This window comes from Scylla paramamosain, chromosome 1, assembly GCF_035594125.1.
Source record: "Scylla paramamosain isolate STU-SP2022 chromosome 1, ASM3559412v1, whole genome shotgun sequence".
NCBI classification, from domain to species: Eukaryota; Metazoa; Arthropoda; class Malacostraca; order Decapoda; family Portunidae; genus Scylla; species Scylla paramamosain.
In genome coordinates this window covers 15,465,522-15,490,000 of record NC_087151.1, presented here as the reverse complement: position 1 = coordinate 15,490,000, position 24,479 = coordinate 15,465,522, and the positions used below count along the sequence as shown (strand labels likewise).

At 34.9% G+C, this 24,479-nt stretch overlaps 2 protein-coding genes across 4 annotated transcripts in view; one reads left to right on the top strand and one right to left on the bottom strand.

The window, feature by feature from the left end:
• Window positions 1-6,422, bottom strand: part of LOC135101337 (dynein axonemal heavy chain 5-like) — a 95,893-nt gene extending 89,471 nt beyond the window's left edge. The window contains exon 1 of the mRNA XM_064005200.1: window positions 6,233-6,422. Coding sequence (XP_063861270.1) covers window positions 6,233-6,235 — 3 coding nt within the window. The 5' untranslated portion in view covers window positions 6,236-6,422. The remainder of the gene's footprint in view (window positions 1-6,232) is intronic.
• Window positions 6,423-14,181: 7,759 nt separating this feature from the next.
• LOC135101320 (transmembrane protein 42-like) lies at window positions 14,182-24,012 on the top strand. 3 transcript variants are annotated; one of them, XM_064005161.1, is made up of 4 exons: window positions 14,182-14,499; window positions 16,651-16,849; window positions 17,307-17,453; window positions 17,776-24,012. In XM_064005161.1, exons 2-4 carry the CDS (start codon window positions 16,673-16,675, stop codon window positions 17,920-17,922), a joined length of 471 nt encoding a protein of 156 aa, XP_063861231.1. In that variant the 5' UTR covers window positions 14,182-14,499; window positions 16,651-16,672; the 3' UTR covers window positions 17,923-24,012. The 3 variants fall into 3 exon arrangements, with proteins under 3 accessions (XP_063861231.1, XP_063861214.1, XP_063861221.1); XM_064005144.1 differs by having other exon boundaries at window positions 16,601-16,849; XM_064005151.1 differs by having other exon boundaries at window positions 14,185-14,499; window positions 16,646-16,849.
• Window positions 24,013-24,479: the final 467 nt, after the last annotated feature.

The following is a 24,479-nucleotide window of genomic DNA, read 5'->3' as shown; positions in this document are numbered from 1 at the left end:
AGAGAGGATTTGTATGTTCTAAGAAATTACTATTGGTTATTATTCTTACTATTTTCTTGAGTTGTAATTTAAGAGGAATTAAATAAGTTGGATAAGTTGTGCACCATATTGGATTGCAATAAATTAATAATGGATATATGTAGGCATAATAAATGGTGTTAAGTACTTCTTGTGGCATGTATTCTTTTGCTTGATAAAGTAGAGCGACGTGTCTTGATACTTTTAAAGTGAGGTTATTTATGTAATGCCTAAAAGTTAATGAATCATCATCATAAGTAACACCAAGAAATTTTATTTTATCAGTTCATAAAATTATTTTGTCATTTATACATAATTGGGGAAGATTTAAAGTTTGTTTTACTGTAAATAGCATGAAGTAAGTTTTTGTTGTATTGATAGTGAGTCTGTTGCTTAGACACCATACATAAAGCCGTTTTTAGTTCATCATTAGCATTATGTATAAGTTGATCTGGGTTTGGGCCTGACAAGTACATTGTCATGTCATCTGCAAATAATATTGTTCTAGATTCAGAAAAAAAAAATATTTGAAATGTCATGTATGTATATTAGAAACAATAAGGGACCCAAGACACTACCTTGCGGAACACCAAGTGTGGCTGTTTGCTGTGGAAGATTTTTCATTATTAAAAATAACATTGTTTTCTGTTTGCTAAGTAATCTTTGAGCCATAAAAGAGAGAGAGAGAGAGAGAGAGAGAGAGAGAGAGAGAGAGAGAGCAGAGTGAGAGAGAGAGAGAGAGAGAGAGAGAGAGAGAGACGGGAAGGAAGATTAGTGCAGAAAACGCCAGAATAGAATGTTGTAGGTAGAAGATGCAGAGGAAGACCAAGAGAGGATAAAAACAAGGAAAAATGCTGTTGGAAAAGAAACGTGGGGTGATCTGCGGCTTACAACTGAACTGGCATTACCAAAGGACGGACAACCCCCATTCCCCACACATTCTCCATTTCTTGCCCTCCTCGAAGACAAGTAGGGGCGTAGCATATTTCTCTCTCTCTCTCTCTCTCATCTCTCTCTCTCTCTCTCTCTCTCTCTCTCTCGTCTCTCTCTCCTCTCTCTCCTCTCTCTCTCTCTCTCTCTCTCTCTCTGATAGAGACAGACAGATACATACAAATTAACTGATTATTAACCACTACATAAGACTACGTATAATCCTGAACAAAAAAAAAAAAAGCCTACTTCCCACATAAATTAAAAGATTAAATAAATACATTCACTATAGATTCCATTAATATGCCACGCATAGCTCAGAGCAAGAGCACACCGCTAGGAGGAAAAAAAAAAATATGATATGAGGAGCACGAGTTGGGAACACACTGTCAGGGAGAGCACTCAACCAATTATTCGCTGCATTCTCCCTTATCCAAACCACGCCAGAACATTCTCTAGTTCCAATTATTCAACGCATGGCTCAACGTGAACACTGCTCGAAGTAAAGAACTGAAGTGAAATTATTTGAGAAGCACAAGGAAACACTCCGAGGAGAACATACGAGCCAATGGGGAGTTTTCAAAGCTGTCAGATGTCACTAACGGCTCAGTCTTTCGGCTGTATTATTTGTTTCAATTATCGTAAATTACACGCTCTTTTTCTGGGACTTGTAATAGTTACAGATTAATACAATAAGTAATACCGTTGTTAATAAAAATGTAGTTGATCATTCTTGCACTCTAATTTTTGGTAAACGAGACAAAATAATTTATTTTTTTTTTTTACTGCACGAAAGTGCTGCAAAATCGAGCAAAGCTGTGTTTTCGAAAAAATTCTACTTATGTTATAGCATCTGCTGAGTACCTGCTTTCGGCATATGAGTCTCGCCTTCGACGGAATTCATGAAGCAACATTAGAGTGCGTACATCTCGACAGAGGCCTCGACAAAGACCACGGGACACCACTTCGTGTAGTATTCTACGGATAAAACACACTCCACTGGTATTCCCTATTCAACAGTCCTGAATACAACGATGTATTGTTCATTTGTGACATCAAGAAGGCTCATGTTTTTAACACTTAATTAACTAAGGTATGAAGCGTCTTTGCAGCATATTTGACCCTCAACTCTGATCAAGGCGCCACATCTGATGTGCAAAGATAATCTTAGACGCAGGATGTTAGCTTACGTCCCATTTACTTAATTTGGACTTCAACTGAATTTCATCGGAGGCGAGATTGGTATATCGAAGGTAGATAGTCAACAGATGCAATAACATATATACATTTATTTTTTTTTTTTTTGAGAACCCAATTTTGCTAAATTTCGCAGTGCTTTCATGCAGTAGAAAATTTAAAGAGCAAAATTTTTAGTTAGTCATTTATTTACCAATAATTAAATCGACATGAATGGTCAACCACATTTTAGTTAACAACAGTATTACTAATTGTACTGAAGAGTGACGGTTACAAGTCCCAATGATATACGTGTAATAAACGATAATATATATATATATATATATATATATATATATATATATATATATATATATATATATATATATATATATATATATATATATATATATATATATATATATATATATATATATATATATATATATATATATATATATATATATATATATATATATAAACAAAATCTTAAGACCGAAAGATTGATTCGCTGGCGACACCCGCTGGTTGGCAACTCTAAAAACACCACATTATATTCAATATATTCTCCCTGCCCTGAAATACGCGCATTAATCTCCCTGCTCCTCCATTATTTTCATCCAGTTTTCCTCACGTAAGCGATTATTGCAGAAGGGAGGAGGAGAAAATTCACAGCCGCATTGCGAGACTTAAGGAGTTTCTTGATGACAAATGCCTAGAGCGCCTATATTTTTTCAGCCCAAGGAGTTTGAGATATTCTTCAAATTAGGTCTTTTCTTTTGTGCTTATATTATACATCCAACCTGTAAGTGAGCGAATTGTTGATAATGTAGTTTATCACTGTCTGCTTAATTTCTTCGGAAATGTCTCAGCACTGTGACATGAATACCTTCATAAACTTCTACTCACAACCTGTATTTCTGAGATAAAATGCCTCACGCCCCTTGAAAACAATGTAATTAAGTGAACAAAGTGTTTCAACATGATGGGCCGGGGATACATTAGGTAGATCAACAACAAAACTTATCTTTTTAAGAAACAACGGTCAGGAAATTGTTGAAATGTATCAATTTTGCATGTGATATTGCGTTAGTTAGCTTTTTACTGCGCATCTGTCCAGTATTCCCTGTCCACTAAGTTAGTCTTTAATACACAAGCACTAAGTGCTGTGTTAATTTTAATGCAATTACCTATTTTTATTTTATTATTGTTCTTTTTTTTATTAATTTCTATTCAGGATCCTCGTAGACTGTGAAAATGATCAGAAGCACATATACCTAAAGAGAAAGTGCCAGCCCTTGGTCGCCATGCACAAATGTCTTTTAAAAGAATACCCATCAGGAAATACTAATTCTTAAAGGTTACAGAAAACAAAAAAAAAAAAAAAAAAAGAACCTAACCCACTCCAAACGTAGCTGACTTCCACTTTCATTTCCCACATTAGTAGGGAATCGCGGAGGAAGGGGAGAGACCAGAGAGGCAGCCAGGTGGATAAGAAGCAGAACCTAATCAATTCCAAACAAAGCTAACCTCCATGTTATTCGATTCACGTTCATTCTTCACATTCCTTCTTACGTAAAGGCATGACAAGACGGGGAGGCCACGTGCGTGTCAGTGTCTATGTTTGGAGCCGAGGTGCGTGTGGTTGTGACGGTGGTGGAGGCAGGCGACGCTTACCGGAATGAGGCCACAGCATTTCATAAACTCCTCTTCAGCTTGAAATAAGTTTTAACATTCTGAGAACGAAGTAAACACATAAACATGATAATCACCATCTTATATTCTACCTTTCTTTAAGACTTGTAAAAATCACACACACACACACACACACACACGCGCGCGCGCGAAAAATAAATAAACAAATAAATAACCAGATATTCGAATTTCACCTAAACACTCAAAACACCAATATTTTCCAATTCGAACAACAATTTCCAGCAGAATCATCAACACTAACATAACATCACATTAGGTATAGAGTTTATCAGAGTGTCTTCCCCCGACAGAGACACAAACGAGCGCAAAAGGGTCATAAAGATCCTGCCACTGTCAATAATTCTACGTAAAAAAAAATATTTCAGACTATTAGAAGAGAAGGGCGAGCGTGCGTCACACGTCATCAGCTCTTTGAGATAATGTGTGTGCTTTGCCATCGCACTATGCCAACACACACACACACACACACACACACACACACACACACACACACACACACACACAATACACTGATAAGAAAAAAAAAATTCAATTGTCAGACTCATAACTTCTTTTATGGTTCCCTTCGAAATCAATAAACGCTGAGAGAGAGAGAGAGAGAGAGAGAGAGAGAGAGAGAGAGAGAGAGAGAGAGAGAGAGAGAGAGAGAGAGAGAGAGAGAGAGTATGCTGCGAACGCTGCACACTTTCTTTAAATTTAATATTTACAAACGAAACTAACGAGATTTTTTTTTGTGTAAAGAAAGGACGATGATGGTGGTTGTGATATTAAAAGCAATAATGAAAATAATAACAATAATAATAATAATAATAATAATAATAATAATAATAATAATAATAATAATAATAATAATAATAATAATAACAGCAATAATAATAATAATAATAATAATAATAATAATAATAATAATGATAATAATAATAATAATAATAATAATAATAATAATAATAATAATAATAATAATAATAATAATAATAATAATAAATGACAAAAATCTAAGCAGATAAAAACTACAAACTAAAAATCTTTATTCTTAAATCACTGAAAATATTTAAAATTTAGTATTCATTAACATAATATAGAAAAACTGTTTCTAATATTTCATAATTTAATATCGGATCTTTTATAGGAGAGAATAATCTCAGTTCACGTTCCATGCCAAGCCACACGATAACGAAGGTAATAAGAAACGCCAATACTCTTTGGTCACCACACACACGGTGACGCCACGGTGAGATCATCAGTAAGCCGATTCCCTCCAATCACCACAGTCACAAACACTACTAAATACCTTAATATAGAAAGAAAATTACAGAGGATAATAGATATTATAATATTTATTGGGGGCACGCAGCAAGTTACCGAGCAATCAGCAAACATTTCATTGATTTTTGTAAGCTTAGCGATTAAAGCTACGCAGGAGCAGTATAAACTATTGCTTTTGCTGTCACTACTACTACTACTACTACTACTACCAGTAGACTACTACTACTACTATGACAACCACTAAGATTTTTTTTTTTTTGTCAAACGTCTGCCGTTGCTACTCCTCTCCTACTACTACTACTACTACTACTACTACTATTACATTTAACTACTACTGCTACTTGTGCGAAAAACACCGGAAACTTTTTTTTATTAATTTCCTTTTCTGTCAAATGTATGTTGTTTCTCCTTAACTCCTACAACACCGTCCTCTGCCTTCCTTCTCCATCGCCCCCAGACACACAATCGATGATAGCTGCGCCAGGAAGGACATTTCAGTATTAACACACTGCGCTGTCCTGATGGCACTGAAATATCGGCTGGCATGCTTAGTCTATACAATTATTGCGTTCATTCATGATAACAAATGACTGTAATAAATGTTAAATGATGATGCAAGCAAGTCTAATGAGGCAGTAATATAAAGCTTTGTGCATATTATAATACACATCTTTGTCTCTGAGGATGAGTTAGGGGGTCTGCCGCTCTTCCCCTTTCCTTGTCCCATTTTCAACACCCTCCTCCCTTCCTGGTTTATCGCCCTCCTTCTCGTAACTCACTCCCTTCCAGATCTCAATCATACCAACCCTCTTTAAAGTTACTCATTATTACAGTATACATTTATTCAAGCAGAGAAGCGCTGTTCATCGCCTTTGTTACTTAGAATTATATTTATAATGGTGACATTCATAAAGGTCATGACTTGAGGTTTCTTCCCTGCTGACGTTTTGGAAAATTGGATGTTGTGATAATGAGGGAGACGAGCAGGCGAAGATAAAGGGAGGGAGGTAAGGGCGTGGCGGCCCCTTCACTGCAGCACTTTGTGAAGGTAAGGGAAAGGTGAGTCATGGCTGAGTATGATGCACTGTAAATGGTTAATGCAGTGTGAGATGGTATCACCACTCACCATGTGGACGGCTGGTGGCCCCGCCCCGCGTGGCAACCGTCGCTAAGGTAAACAACACCTATCCAGGGAACCACTACAAGGTCCAAGAGATCCACGCCGCACCACTCACCACCTCGCTTATGGGGGGGGGGATGTCACCACTAATGACTTTACACGTAGAGTTGCATGCAAATTTCCACATACGTGTGTTTCAAGCAACCTTGAGACGGCTGTAAAGTAAATGGTGACAAATGATGATAGAGTGTGTCTGGGCAGCACTGCCGTGTCCCTGCGCTGCCTGCCATGTTGACTGCTCAACTATTTACCATGAAATATCGTCTGCGTTACGTACAGCAACACATTACGTTACTTAAAGCACCTTACGGTATGCTAATCCCTGTAGTTCAAAAGCTTTCACAAGACGAACGAAGAATGATAATGGACAGTCACAGTAACACGCCTTTCAGCTACAAATCACAAATGAATCAAAATGTGTCTGTGTGCGTGTGTGTGTGTATATATATATATATATATATATATATATATATATATATATATATATATATATATATATATATATATATATATATATATATATATATATATATATATATATATATATATATATATATATATATATATATATATATATATATATATATATATATATTACATGCCAAGGAGACTTGTCAAGGACACACACACACACACACAAAACGCTTACAATGCCGCTCGCTCCTAAAATAAAGAAACAGGAGAGCAGGGAAAGTCTGTGTGGAAAAGAAGCCTTGCAGCGGGAGTACAAAGGCCCTAATTACAGTACCGACGTAAGGCACTGTCCTTCTATCCTCCATGGCTGAAGATTTATCCCACCTTTCCAAGGTTTAAACACGAATGTCTGCTTATTTACCTACCCTGCTATAGTTGTACATTAGAGGTCACTGAAAACTTGAGTGCCGAAATTGTACGCACGAGTTCTGCTGGCTATTTGCAGCCCAACAAAAGCTCCTCACTTGCTCCATGGTAGAAGGTTTGTTCTTATTTCTTCCCTGGACATTAGAAACAAGATCTGACAGCAGATTGCCCAATCCAGTGTCTAAGACAGGGCTTCTGCACACACCCAGATCTTTCCGGACTTCCGAGATTTAATGTCAAAACTTGTTTTTGGAAGGAATTTTGAAAGTTCTCCAAATGTCCGGAATTTCAGATCTTCAAAAAGAAATAAATAAAAGAAGCCAAATGAAGGATTAACTGGATGACTGTATGTTCACGAACTGGACCAGATATTGATACCATCTGAAAGAACAAAAAGACACATTTCTTTTTTTTTAAGTACTTATTTGCTATTAGGGTCAGAAAAAAAAAAAGCCTTGTATGCAATACAAGATTTATGTGCCGTAGGCGGCGCACCAAGGGCCTTACATTGGAGTAAAAAGAAAAAAAAAATCTCACTAGGCATTGGGAATGTTTTAACAAATGACCAATCAAATTATTGCTTGTGAGTTCACTCAATTGACAAATAATATATGCAAACAAGTGAATTTTAGAGGACACCAGGGATCAAAAGTTCATGTTATTTCGTCACTTATATAAAATTATGTACTCGCATCAGAAATCAACACAGGTGATTCAGAAATATATTGAATATCTGTTTAATTTGTCTATTTCTAGGATAAAGAATCATATAAGCAACATTATGACACAAAAAAAGTATCAATTTCCAGCAAGTTACATATGATAGACATCCTTGACTTAGATTTCAATATGGGCAAATTCTACCACTGGAAAGGTGTATGTATTGTCATCCAAATCATCCTGACCTAATTTTGCCATGACCATTTGACTGAGGAAATAGGTTCCATTGAAAAAATAAAAGTGCAGTATTCAAATGGGTCTGCATAATTTAAACAATGAATGTTGTTTGTGAATATATAGGTCAGCAAACAGATATTTGCCACTGCCAGTCTTCTCTTTAACCTCCAACTGAATTACTTCAATCAGTCAATCAATCAACTACTAAAAAAACAATTCAAATACAAGCGTGTTTTAAATCAAAGGAAGATGTGAAATCGTGAACAACCATAAGAGGAAGAAAGCTGGATCAGTGGAGATATCTGGAATTTAAAGTTCAAATATGAGAACTCCACAATAGTATGCTTAGAAAATTGTGCACAATGGTGATCTTCAGGCCCAGATACCTCCCCCTAGATCACACCAATTGATGAGGGAGTGGCTACCTCATACGTGACGGTACCCAAAACCATGTGGCTTATTACTAACACTCCTCCAAGATTCTCTATGATGGACAATTAGATTTACCCCTGACCATGATAATAAATACTTAACCTACAATTATGTTTACATATCTAATGATTATATATCTAAAATTGATTGCCTGCCATCCTATTCCTTTCTCATAGTCCTCTCCCTAAAAAGGACATTTAGATCTGTCCCTGGAGAGAGAGAGAGAGAGAGAGAGAGAGAGAGAGAGAGAGAGAGAGAGAGAGAGAGAGAGAGAGAGAGAGAGAGAGAGAGAGAGAGAGAGAGAGAGAGAGAGAGAGAGAGAGAGAGAGAGAGAGAGGAAAACACCTTTATATTTGGTTGACTTCAATATGACCATATAAACATCATGTTAATTATATCAATTTTATTATAAAAAACATGCTTAAATGAGTTAGTGGTGTCTTCCAGGAAACAGCATCAGCGAGCATCAAACACAATGAGTCTTGTGGTGCGTTTTTTATACAAGATGCGATAGCCACAGCTGCGGCAACGCACTGGATCACGGGGCTTCATCTCATTCTCTGTGTGACACTCTGCATGGAAAATAAATAAATAAATAGAGATAAAACTGATTTCTTATAATATCATCCTTAAATTATAACATTAACCCTAAAAGATAATAAACTGCATCAGAATGATGAGACCATAAACTTATCCATGTGACTGGTAAGATCACACTGTGTATAAAGTAAAAATATAAAAACCATAAAAGAACCAGATAAGTCAAAGACCACATATAACATGATAAACTCAATATATTGACAGGTACTAAATCCATGGTGCCTCTGTAGATATTATGCCACTTTTGCTAAGAAAGAGTAAACAATGATGAGATCAAAGACAAATATAAATGAATAATAATAATAATAATAATAATAATAATAATAATAATAATAATAATAATATACAAATCTGGATGTAAGAAATGATGCTTGGTTCCAGGGTTGTGTTAGTATCTATTGAAATATGCCTAAAAAAAAAAAAAAAAAAAAAAAAAAAAAATATATATATATATATATATATATATATATATATATATATATATATATATATATATATATATATATATATATATATATATATATATATATATATATATATATATATATATATGGCCACCACTAAGCTACATGACATATGAACAACATGTGTCCTCACCTCCACACACATACACCATTGCCACAGTCTTCGGGGCCTCAGGCTTGTCTGGTTTCTCCATCTCTTATCCTTGAAAACATAAAAAAGAAACAAGATATTTTAGGTCATAATTAATAATTAATAATTAATACAAAAATTAGATCATGATTAAATCTACTTAATCAGTTATGTTATATCAAATTAGGGCTGGGATGAGTGAAACGTTAAACTTCTGGTATGTAATTATTTTTCACTTGAGAGCTCATATCTCATGAAAATATGGGGATTATAAAAACAACCTTAGCCTACTAATCTCAAGACTATTTATTTCTGAGAAAAATATTAAGGCTTTCTTTTTCTTTTTTTTAAATAATCTACACCATTGCATTTCAACCGGTGGGGTGCGGACACTCTCCTGGAGGGGCATGAGCACAGGACGGGTGGGAAAAAAAAATAATAACAATAATGATAATGTGGGCCAATACAATAATAGCCTAGCCAAGGGCTATCTATCTATGGTGGCATAGTTGGGGAGAGGGCTGATTGGGTGGTGCAGGGAGGAGGGGGGACCCCAACAGCATTGAACCAGCTCTGGTGGGGGCCAGCTTGCAAAAGGTTGAGAATCCCTGATCTAAACACTGAAGGAATCAAGTGAAATAAAACTGAATTGATCTTAACCTAATCTAACCGAGTCCTTGGCTGAAAATGCTAATGTTATTTCAATACCATCTGGAAACAATTCTGGTAGGTATAACTGCACTACAATAGCTCACATGTAAAGGAATCTCATCTCAGAGCTGTTGTCATGTTCCCCCCCTTAGACATTTTGGTATTATTTTAATTAATAGCATCCTCCAAATCTAAACAACTAATGGGTCAAATACTAAAAGCCTTCCAAGCACAAGAACCCACAACACTAACTACATTGCGGAAGGCATTAGTAATCAAACATCGATTACTGTTACCACCTGAGGACACCTAACAAACGATAATGTTATACACCTAGAAAGCCTCCATAGACTCTATACTAGTAAAATCAATGATCATACAAGCACAGAAACCTATTAAAACTCAGGGGAAGGCTGAACAAATATGGACTATATTCCATTGAGAGACACATGGAGAGTCACACTATAATTTATAAGTGGAAGATCCCAAGAACATATGGACTATTCCATTGAGAGACATGAAGAGTCACACTATAATTTATATGTGGAAGATCCCAAGAACAGAGCCAATAAAGGCAACACCACAGGATCAGAACTCTAAAGTGGGCAGGAAATGTATCCAACCACACCTTGCCAAAGCCTGAGTAAATTTTTACCCTATCAATCTTCTGGACAAAACTATTTTTTTCAGGTAGTTTTCAGCAGTTCTGAATTAACCTGCTTATTGTTTTATCCACAAATCATTAGTTTTTATTTTCTACCGCCCGATCCCCCATCCTCCCAGAAACTACTGATTTGCAATAAAAACAAAAAGCAGATTATTACAAAACAGACCAAATATACCAGAAAAAAGTTTTGGTCCTCACAAATAAGTAACACAGCAGCAACACTCTCTAGCAATGTTCCCCCTGAGAGGACTGGCTGCTGCTTACCCTGGCTGCCAGCTGGCTGTCACCATCACCACCTAACCTAACTTAACCTAACCAAAATAAACTAACCTAACCAAATGAATCTAACCTAACCAAACTAATCTAATCTAACCAAACAAACCTAACCTACCTTCATACTAATCACCTAACCAAACCAACCCAATTTAACCAAACCAAACTGGTATTATTATACATATTCATCCATCTCACAGAGAGAAAAAAAAAAAGTTCTCTGTGAAGTGCTTGGGTCACATATAACACAGTGGTGTATACCTTTACCATCACAAATTGTTATTTCCTGAGATATTAATTTTTATCAAATTTACCATTAAGGTAGGTTAGGTTAGCTTAGGTTTTAGTTAGGTTAGGTTAAGTTTAGTTAATGCATTTTGATGAATTTCTGCTTGTTTATAAATAATAATAATAATAATAATAAACGGTTTATTATTTAGGCAGTTGACAAACTGAAAAAATGTACATAGGGAATGGGGAAAAACTTAACATTAATCCTAAAGGTAAGTCTAATCTAGGAGGGAAATACTATTGATTGATGGCTCGCACCATGGTGGGAATCGCACTGAGTCTGTACCGGTCCGTGCGCGGACCGGTACACACACGTGTGTGTGTGTGTGTGTGTGTGTGTGTGTGTGTGTGTGTGTGTGTGTGTGTGTGTGTGTGTGTGTGTGTGTGTGGCAGGGTATATGAGTAGTGATACACAAAAAGGATCCAACATGCCATCCCCCATGAAAACCATTTTATTGCATATAACACTAGTTTAACCTGTCCTCTATGTGCTGGGATTGAATGTAAGACCCTTCTTACAGTGGAAGTATGGTTGATAGTCCCTAAAAAAAAAACTTCTATTTTCAGCCCTCCAGACATGTACAGCTGCTGACCCAGGCAGGGGTTGAGAGAGAAGGGTACAATATCCTGTACCAATGAATGGATAAGTGGGCCAGTTTTAGGGGTCGAGAAAGAAGGGTCCAATATCCCGTAGCATGGGTGGGTAAGACATTGACGTCACATGCTGCGAAGGTGTATGTGGGAACATGATGATAATAATAATAATAATAATGTTATCAATGATCATGCTTTTACAGTATTACTACTATTACTATTTTTATCAATATTAACATGTACCACCATTTTTTAACCAATATTATGCCAGAAAATGAGGTCAAAGTTCAGTAATAGCTGATAAATACACTGAGAATTTTAAAATTATTTATTTATTCTTTAATAAAAATAAACATACACAATTTTACTAAAATTACTAAAGCATTTAAAAAATCAGAAATAATGCATTACAAGCTTCCCTTTGATACATAAATGAAGGCAGTAACTCAAAACTTAGAAAAGTTACGGTAATTTGCATATCACTGAACTTAACCTCCTTTTCTCACATAAGAAAAACATCTTGCAACAGAAACGGTTACTAGATGCATTAAAAGCTCATCCAAATCTACCAGAAATATGTAGTCTGGTCCGAAATTATTAGACGGGTGAAAAATATAAATTTGCTACCATACTAACCAAACTAATCTAGCCAAACCAAACTAATGTAACCTAACTAAACTGACCTTGCTTCCTCCCCCCAAAAAAAAAAAAGATCTTTAAAAATCAGTCAGCATTGTAAATGATTTGTGGTGAATATATATATGGGGTGTTTAAATTACTCAGAATGAGAAGCTCTATCTGATAAGAAGGGTAGGAAAAGCCATGCTGAGACTGGTGAAAGAAAAAAAAGAATACCGAAGCCTATCCCTCCAGCATCAAGTCTCATCCACAACTCACTCAGAGGCAGCAGACTTTTCAATAGTCCCCCAAAGCACATAAGGAATATAACAGGAGTCAAAACAGGACAACCAAATGTTAAAAAAAAAATAAATAAATAGTTCCTGGCCGACATCCTAGAAAAACCCGAGGCGCCAGGATATCTAACTCCATCGATGATCAACTTAAATATTCAAGTCTCAGCGAGGCCTTGCCTCAGATGGACCCAAGGAAAGATCTCCCTCAAGCAGAAGCGCGAGGATGTTGCAATTATAACCTTATTCTTACTTGTGGAATTACTTGAGTGCACCATTTACCCTCTACTTTCACGCTGGTTTTGTATATAACTCACCTTTTTACTTAACCAATCTTCTCCTTTCTCTAAGGTCGTGAGATATGAGGCTATTCGCTGCTCTCTACTGGAATCACATGCGGATGATTTTGTTTTGATGCCGCCGAACCTAAAACTATTTACGTTATTTTTTCCTCTTGCACACACACACACACACACACACACACACACACACACACACACACACACACTTCCCAACAGATAAATAATTAAGCCAATAATGATAGTTTATATCACACAGTAAAATAAAATGAAATAAAATAATAATAGTAATAATAATAATAATAATAATAATAATAATAATAATAATAATAATAATAATAATAATAATAATAATAATAATAATAATGATAATAATAAATAACAATCATCATAAAAAAACAGCATATGAAAATAACTTGGATATGGAGTGTGGTACATGGATATGGATATGGAGTGTGGTATATATATATATATATATATATATATATATATATATATATATATATATATATATATATATATATATATATATATATATATATATATATATATATATATATATATATATATATATATATATATATATATATATATATATATATATATATATATATATATATATATATATATATATATATATATATATATATATATATATATATATATATATATATATATATATATATATATATATATATATATATATATATATATATAACACGTGAGAAATTACAAGAAAAAATACTCCTAGATAACAATTGATTGCATTTACAGATTTACAGAAAAGAAATAAAGGAATTTTTATGATTCATTATTAGTTTCCGAAGCTCATTAGTGAATAATTGGAAGGCTGAAAGCAGTCACACTGCTTAGTCAACAACAGTGGTTTGACCTGGGTTTGACAGACGCGCCTCGCCTTGCCTCACGCATTGTAAACATTGAGCCGCATGTCTGGCTGCTGTGGGCGGCGGGCGGCTGCACCACCCACAAGAGACTACACGCTCTACCAACGCTTCCACATTCTCGTACACTCATTCAAAACAGTGTATGGACATGAATCTCGTGTGGTGGCGTGTATCAGGAGCAAGGCGGAGCACACCTGTCAGCTGAGTGCGTGAGGCCACACAGGGACACCACAGCGCCTCACCACACGACCAGTGCAAGGTGAGGCTTCAGCAGTACTCATTGAATTAGTCATCTGGGTAAATTTGCAGTTTCACCCAATATACCCAATCTCTACCCACATCCCCCCAAAAACCTCCAAACCCCTCCAGCAAGCTTGGGGGCCCGTGGGGAACCGGATTTTTTTTTTTTATGGGGGGCACATACGAGTGATATATAGACTTTGAAAATGTAGGGAAATTTCCCGGTTTTATTATAGTTTAAGCCATTACACACTACATGGTAATAACCTACCTCATTTTGTTCTTCTCACTATTCACATAATTTCTAATGATTACACTACTTGTCGGAAATTAATAATAACACCGTGGGCCATGGGTAGAGATTGGGGACATTGGCTTAAACTATAAATTTACCAATTTCCCTAGAAGTCAACGAAATTTCCTAAATGTAGCAAACCAAAAACTTATTATAACCAGGGGGGCTGTGCTCCCCTTGAACCCCCACCACTAGTAAATTCGAACACAACCAGAAAGCTAAGGTAACCTAACCTAACCTAACCTTACCTAACTGAGGTAGATCTTTGAAATTCTGTCCTGACCTTGTTATTCGCTTGCGACAAGGTAATATAGGGTTAGAAATGCTCCTAGCAGTGTAATCTAGACCATGAGACACTTCATACTTATGTGCGGTTTATTGGGTGAAACTGCAATTATACCCTCATCTGTTATCCTTGGTATATCTACGTTATCAAAACTAGTAAAGATTCGGTAGTCTGACTCAATGCTTCCATGAAACTTTTTTTTTTTTTTTTTTAAGAATTTTACCCCTCACAATGAAAAATAATGATTTTCAAATATAGTGCATGGCATTCTAAGCCAAAACATATTCTAAGTTACAGACATGGTTTAATACACTGCCTTTAAGCAAAGCCCCACTACATAGACCCCATGAAAGTCACATCAGCTGCTTTATATCAATCTGTTGGCCACGTGACAATGAAAGGATTTTCAAAACTAAATATAGCTACACATAACAACCTACTAACTTAACCAGGAAGGGGGGAGTAAAGCTGTGATAGTGTGACTTGTCATGCTAACTAGAATTAGTTTATATACAGGTATGTTTTAGTTAGGTGAACACATACATTTCCTAATACACCATATTGTGTCACAGACTATGACAAAAAAAAAAAATTGTTTCCTGCTCTCACACAGATTTAAGCTTATAATGATGTCTAGTACCTATATTAACCTTTAAATAAATTTGCAAGCACATTTTCAAGGTTTTTTCCCACAGGATTTGTTTCATTGTAATCACAAAAACTAGTTCACTAACTATAAAACATATAATTTTCTTTATAAGTGTTTCTTCAATAAAACCTCAGAAAATTATTTAATAACATAAAAAGTTGATTCTCCCTTTATTGAGTATGCTATTGCAGCTGAACATGAGCTGCATTAACAAGAATGCTAGGGGAATATGGAGATAGCCTTAGCCTCTTCTCCCAACATTAATACTTATATATCAGATAGAATTAAGGTTGTAGAATATCATGCAGTATGTATCAATTTCCAGAAACTTGTTAAAAAAAAAAAAAAAAAAGGTTAGTGAACTGATACATCCCCATGCTACACCCTCCCTTTCTGGGTGCTTGAGATTCACTACTGGCTGCTGGAGCTGTGTGGGGTAAGGCAGAGTTAGCCATGACAGGAAGCAGAATGTGTAATTATTTGAAGTTCTCGCTAACCTAATATCAACCTAACCTAAGCTAACCTAGCCTAACTCTTGCCTTTGTTTTAGTTTTTTCTTCATAATTAAGCAAGAACTTCAAATAACTAAGTATTCTGATTCCCGTAATAGTAAACTCTGCCCTGCTCCACACAGCTCCAGCAGCTGGCCAGGTGGCCAGCAGTGACAATCAAGCACTTGGAAGGGGAGGATGTAGTGCAGTGATGTGTCAGTTCATTAACCTCTACCATGTTTTTTTTTTCTTTTTTTTTTTTGCTTTAGTAAGTTTTTGGAAGTTGATATATATTGAATGATATTCTACAACATCAATTCTATCTAATGTGTAAGGATTAACCTCAGGAGAAGAGGCTAAGGTTATCTCCACATTATCTGAATGCTATTCTCATTACAGAGACAGATGCAGCAACACTCAAGTTGTTTAATGTTACTTCCACAGCGCAGCCTAGACTCATGTGGATCAAGGATGAGGGGCCAAATGTATGCAGTCATTTCAGGACTTTTGGCAGCATTGGCTAGCCTTTGTGGGAAATATGCCATGGCCAGCACAGAGGCACAAGACCTGTGTGAAGCAGCTCTTCTAGCACTGCATGGTGAAGAGGAGGTCACAACTGCAAATCAGATCAGTATCATATGTGATCAGGTTAGGATTACAATGATCAGTTGATTCCATTCACTTAATTTTAATCAGTTATAATCAGTATTAAAAGAAGTATTTAAAACCGTGGTTTTAGGGAAGTATTACATCTCACATTTTCTTATATTACAGCCAGTGACTACCAGGAAAGCCACTTTCCAGAAGTTAAGAGATTTTTCTGTCCTTAGATTTGATAGTTTTTATTCTAACAACCACACTAATTGTGTAAAGATTTCCTGAAAGTTTTTGGCAAAGTTCTTAAGATCTTAGAAAACAACATTAGAAAAGGCGTTATTTGAATGTTTAAAAAAATGTAATGTACTAGCTGATGATGTGTCTCCAGTACTACTTATATTAGCTCCTGTACATATCTCTTGTACAGTATACTGCACCATGAAACATTTGAAACAGAATAGGTAGGAGTAGCAGATGTAGCTAATTTGGTCTTTCATTGTATTTCCAGTACACTTTAGTGCTAAGGGTGGTGTTCTTTGTGCTAATGGTGGGAGTGAATTGTGTCATGTGGACCACATTTACTAAGGCACTACGCTTCTCCTCCACATCCCTTGAAGCCACCATTACCAACACTGCTGCCAACTTCTTCTTTACAGTAAGAGTTCTCTGTTCTCTGTCAACACTACTGCTCACTCTTATTTATGGTACTTATTAAATCAAAGTATGTTTTTTTTCTTAGCTTCAGTTAAAATGTATTGATTTTTTGTCACATCTTTTTCAGCTTTTAGAATTTATTCTTTAAATGTATCCTGTTCCTGGTTATGCACTATGTGGCCAGGTAGGAAGAATAGTGCCATTGTATTCCCTGCATATCATAAAAAAAGTGTGGGGACTCCTTCAGTTACAGTAGATGTCATGTCTTGTGATATGATGGCTACCTCTCCTTTCTTTAAGAAAGTTTTTTTCTTTTTTCTCAGGCAATCTTGGGACAGGTATTGTTTGGAGAGATTGTTACAATCTTATGGTGGATGGGCACTGTTTTAATATTGTGTGGCCTGCTGCTAATGCACCATGCCAGCAATGTTCCTCCCCGCAAGCCTGGAACAAGACCAAAAATCCACTAGATTTCATCCACTACAGTCCAGACATAGGGAATAGGTAAGAAAATGAAATTGAGGCTCAAGTTGTATGAACTATAGTCTGTTCATTCCTAGCTTGCAACTGGATCATAAACTATTTTGTAACCTCATCACTGATTGTACAATGTCTTCTAACCATCTCTAATTGGTCCATGGCAGAGCCATCCTGGCTACTGCTTTGTGGAAAGGCCAGCTCTCCAAACTACAAGTTTTACTTCTCTTCTCTATATGTCCCTTATTTTGTTCAACACTTACATGGTTTCTTGATCACTGGACAGAAGAATGGTAGTAGATTATGAATATATTAAAGTTAAAGTTAGCATAGAATAATCAAGATAATGTGAAGTGAATCCATGGATGGCATTTTTGTTCCATGCTGTTTTTTTTAATGCAGTTATCATACCATAGTAAATAAAAATTGTGGTTTGTGATAGAGGAAGTCCTCCTGAACACAATGGTATTACCATGATTTGGATATGACAGAAAGGAAGATGGTAAGCTATTTTTTATCTGAAGTTGTTGGTGCAGGAAAACAGCAATTGAATGCATGTGATTATCTTCATAATGCTGAACTACTGTTACAAAAGTAGCTAGGGGTCTGGTTGTAAGCTAGGAATGAATGGACTATAGTGGTCTGATTGTACATAATCTTCTCCTGTTATTGCATATAAATCTTGTACTATATCCAGTTACTTAAGTGTCTCTCTAATATCTGTAATATTACAATTATATGGATGCCAAATAGATCAGTCTTGACAGCATTGTGTATAAAATTTGTACAACCTGACCAATGTCTCCATCTAGTCCAGGAGCTTCCTGTCCCATCAGCTAATATGCTTTGAATCACTCTATTAATGACATGTGGTGGAGGACTAGTGTACAATTTTACCACTTTTGATTAAGGAAAAGAGATAACATAGGATTGTATTAATTCCATTGTTTGCAAAGCATTGAAAAATATGCTTTTAATTAGATTGCTTTATTTTTGTATGTATATATGACTTAGCCATTGTTTCATTGCCACTGATATGCAGGTGACCACAACTGCTTAGAAAGTTAATCTTGTTTTATTTTTAAGCTCTAGGCTTGAAAGTTGCCCACATGCATTGTTGTCATAGGTTTAGCAGACAATGCAATATAAGGTCACATAAGGTCACATCTAGATGCTCAAGTGAGTAGTAATGGGTAGTCAACTACCAATGCAGTGAGTGTAATTGAGCAAAATTATAATTGGATAGATCATATTTAGATTTAATTGTGAAGAACACTTACCTACTACATTAAGTTCAGTGTGTCCATCCTGTGTTCCATAAAGATTTGTGTTTGTTTTAGCTGCTCATCAAATACAGTTTGTTTTGCTGTTTAAAAATTGGTAAATACAGTATGTGTAATGATCAATACAAGCAAATTGCTGTCATCCTCATTCATGTTACAGGCAAATGAACAAGTGGCTTTAATAATTATTGGAAGGAGCTTAACTAACTTCTGTGTGATTCATATAATTGTGGTCTTGTAGTCTTGAGTGAACCGTGAATCTCATGATCAGAAGTAAAACTGCCTTTATACATGTCAAAGAATATGGCCATATCACCTAATGGTGAAATTTCTGCTCCAGTCAGTTGGCCAGAATCAGTCACACTTTGCTGATTCTACTCATCAGCATCATTTGAGACCATTATTCACTTGAGTATCTCAGTTGAACATTTTTTTACTGTTCTTGAAGGTGGTTTCTAATATATAACTAAGAATACAGAAGATATTGGCTCTCCTTTACTTGCTTCTTGTACAACATTGCCAAATTTCAAACTATTTTTGTTTGCATGGCTGGCATCACTCCTGTATGGAGCACTTGGTAGCAAATTTCTGTTGTGAGAGCAGGTATTGCAGCAAGGAAGGATATTTCCTCAAATGAGTTCCACGTGGTCAGAGATTTGATGTTGACTGGTGTTGATATGTATAATTAAATGAATGACAGAGATAAGTGACAAGTTCATTTATGGAACACATGATAATGGTTTTATATATGTATATGTATATTTTTATGTTATTTATGTATTTATTTTCCAAAGGAGTATGTCACATAAAAATAATGAAGCTCATAAGTATGGTAATGCTTTTAGCTCTTTTTAGGGGTTGATGATTTTGTAATAACACATTTAGTAAAGTGAAATGTAGTTAAATTTGGAAATGAACATGTTTGCAAACGTTCTTAAACAGTATGATGTAGTCTCAATCTGATCTTTTTCTATTTCACAGTATATTTTTAATGATTTTCTCTTAGAAAAATATATTTGTTTCATTATAAGAGAATGGCTGTTGTTTAATAGAATCAAGTATATAATGATGCTGTATTTGAGCATGGCCATGACAGTCCCCATTCATTTACTCAGCAATTGGCAAGTGTCAGCCAGGAGACATCATCTCCTCATGCTGATTGTTGTGTTCAGTGACCATTGTGCAAAACAAACTGAACAGGGAATGAAACAGAGCAAATGTTATGCCCCAATACACCAATCCATTGTAAAATGTGGCTACTTTCAGTAGCATGATGTTAGATATTATCATCTCTATCACCTTGTGCTCCCCATCCCTTATGGAATGATTTTGCAGTAGCACATATTACTACAAAAAAGAGTTATTGCCAATCAATTTCCTGCTGAGGAATCTGCTGATGGCTGTATACAGGATGCAGCAACAGTTGTAGTAGCATGGTACTGTAGCAAGGAAATAAATGTCAGTGAGACTAGAAGTGAGGTGCACAGGTGTACTAGGGGCAAGCATTTTACCTCTGTGCCATGTTGCTGTTATCACAATACACCTATTTTTAACAATAACCTGTAGTGCAACAACCAGTTTTATATATTATGTATTGTATTGTAATGCACTACTGAATGCAAGGCTCTTCATTTAAGTTTAATTTTCAATTTATTTTCCATATTAATCAACTTTTACTGGCTTTTATGATACTTAGAAGATGACCTAAACACTCATCTGGGAGGTCCAGAGCTATTGTGGATGAATCACAATGCTATGATCGACATTGTTAGCTCTTAGGTTCTAAGGATGCTGAATTAGTGATAGGTGACCTGCAATCTGTCTTGTCAACATTTCAGTTGTGTTATGAGTGCATAAACCACTGTGATTGTTCATCAATACTATCATGCCAGGGACCATTGCTTCTCAGAAAAGCTGCATGTAGTGCATATAATTGTATCCCAGAACCAAAAGCATGGTCAGATCAATATTTTCTGCTTATGTTGATGTATGATGGACGTGTTTCCGATTTATGGGTGGGCTGGATGGCTGGGTGCTCTGCCTGCCATGTACTTAGGAGACACCTGGGAGTCATGATGAGGTAAGGAGACACCTGGAAGTGGTGATGAGGTCACCAGATGTCACATTCAAGAAGTGTGTATTTGAAATAGCCTCAGACTATACGACCAGATAGGAGTGCTAAAACATGTGTTAACAACTATACATTGTTGAAAAACTGTACACAATACATTTTATGTAATAAATGCAGCTTAGTTTTATCATCTGACCCTCCTTTTTCATTAATAGCCAAAGATTTTCTGTAATGATTTTTCATTATATATATATATATATATATATATATATATATATATATATATATATATATATATATATATATATATATATATATATATATATATATATATACAGGAGAATACAGTTGTATATATGTGTAAGGAGGTTGATCCACAAGTATCAAAACCCTATGTATCTAGATAATGCTCTACCAAGATTCTATAATGTATATTGTAATGTGATGGTGCAGAATTTTCACAAACACTGCCGACATGAAGGTCAAAATCCCATTTAAAATTGATCACTCTTTACATCACAGCTCCTTAGTGTCATTTCAAGTAAAGTTGTATTTTATTTATTTATTTATTTTATTTATTTATTTATTTTTTATGAAACACACAGCTCTTTATGTGTGCTATCAGGTTTTTACATGTATTGAGAAGTGCATAATGTCCTTTTCAGGATATTGTATCATCTTGAGTTCATCTCTGCAAACAGGAGTGTTTTTGTCTTGTCCCAGCCTGTTTAAGAATTGTTTGGAAACACATGTTCTTGCAGAACACCTTGAGTACACTTAATGGAAAATATGTATGTAATATTAAGTCTTTGGTCATAAAATGCTTTTACAACTCTGTCAAGTGAAAGTATTGATGATGTGCAGCCTTAGCCATCTACAAGTGAATTAAAATTCTTTTTAGTCTAAAAAGTAAGAGCACTCATGCAATAGAAAGCATCAATGAAAGTGATATTTCTTTACCAAAAAGACTGTGATGATATAGATAACTTGAGATTGAAATTAAAACCATTATCAATATTATAGCTGTAATATTTTCTTGATTACCTGTTTTCATAATATATGTTGAAAATCATTGAACTCATTCCCGAAAAAAAAAAAAAATAAATAAATAAAATAAAATAAATAAATAAATAAGTAAAAATACTTGTGTGTCAACCTCACATTATATATATATATATATATATATATATATATATATATATATATATATATATATATATATATATATATATATATATATATATATATATATATATATATATATATATATATTGTAAACCCATTGAGCTAAGGCTTTACCTTATCAAAATATTATAGTTATTATCTACTTGTGGTCCAAGAATAGTGTAGGATACAAAAACTTAATTGTAAATTAGTACTGTGTACTATAAATTGGATACTGTCAAAATACTAAGATATACACTATTATACACACCAATCCTAGTGCAATATAATGTAATATATATATATATATATATATATATATATATATATATATATATATATATATATATATATATATATATATATATATATATATATATATATATATATATATATATATATATTGATATGTGATACAAGTCATTGTTTTGCTAGATCAGTACTTATTGTACATTGTCCTTTATTGTGTCTTAATGCAGTTTATGGATCTCAAAGTTGCATTACATGTTTCCTTGTGCTCATGAAGCATGAAGCATATCGAAACAGATAAGCTAAGCTGTGAAAGAAACATTTTAAGTCACACCAAAGACACATTTAAATTACAGAGGAATTTTTGTTATGCATTGTTTAAACATTCAAAATATTAAGACAACTTAGATTGGATTTTTAATATCATAATACACACACTTCAGATGGGCATAGGATGGAAAATTCCACATGGGGCAAGTTCGCTTGTTTGTTCCTTCCCTCCCATGGTGCCTGAGGGTTGAGCTTTGTGCTGGCTGATTGGTTGCTTCTTTCTGAAATATATAACATGGTAAAGATGAGATAGCATAGAAGTTGTATTTGTGCAGAAGAACACTGTAAACAAGAAAAAGAAAATGGTGCATACTGTGACCTCTTGCTGATCAAAGTTAACATGTATGTTGACCAATAAATCAAACTAATCTCAATGTACTTTTCTCTTAGATGCTGAATAACTGGTATTCCATTGTAACAAAAAATAAGAAACAGTAATGTATAATTCTGTCATCTGTGGTACAGGAACTATACACTATATATTTGAGGCTTGAGTCTGTATTGCCTTACTTCATCAGCAGAATTGCCAGAATTTATGCTGATGTCTTAGCTTTCTTATATCATTCAACATCTTTTTAATCTCACTGGTGTGTTGCAACCAGTTTGGAGATCTAAGGACTGACTGATCATTCCTCTTCCCATAAATTTTGAACTAACAGTACATTTCTATTTAGAAGACTTGTTAGATATTCATTATATGTAAGATTTTTCATATTGTATTTTGTAACTAATGTCATAAATTATTTTTAATTTCCAAATTGCCCAACTGTAGTACTGTATATGAAATTAGATATATGTAAAGTATATTTTTATTACCTTTTTAATGCAGAAATCATGTCATATAAAGATGTAGGATCTAATGATTATTGTGGAGATGTTTTTGTACAAATGGGTAATGCACCATAAAGTAATGTAATGGTGTTTAAGAGTTTTGTTTAATAATACATATGTATCCTATATTGAGTTCAAATAATGTGAAATCCATACATTTTGTTTTTTTCACCTAATAGTAAGAAATTTACCTTTTCTATTGTAGTTTTATTCAGATTTGCATGCTGGTCATGAAAATTCCTCCCAAAATACATATATGTTAATTGAACATTTTTGTAATTTTCCTGTTTTATTACAAACATAGCAGAAGCTAACAGCAATACAGCTATTCTCAGTACCAGCAGTTTGACTGACATGTAAAGAATTATCATGATCATAATCATGTTGGCCTGCAAGAGATAGGTGTGACCAAGGACTCTGTATACTAGATGGACGGTCCACTCCAATCGGTGAGCTGGTCGCCACACGAAGGCAGCACCACCAAGTGCCCAGAAGGATAAAGCACTTGGCCATTGCACTGAAGAATGTGGGGAGAGGTTTGATTCGTCCACTCAGGCAGTGTTTTATTTGCATTTATGTTGCCGAGATATGTAATGATCATGCTCAATAATGTACTGTTCAA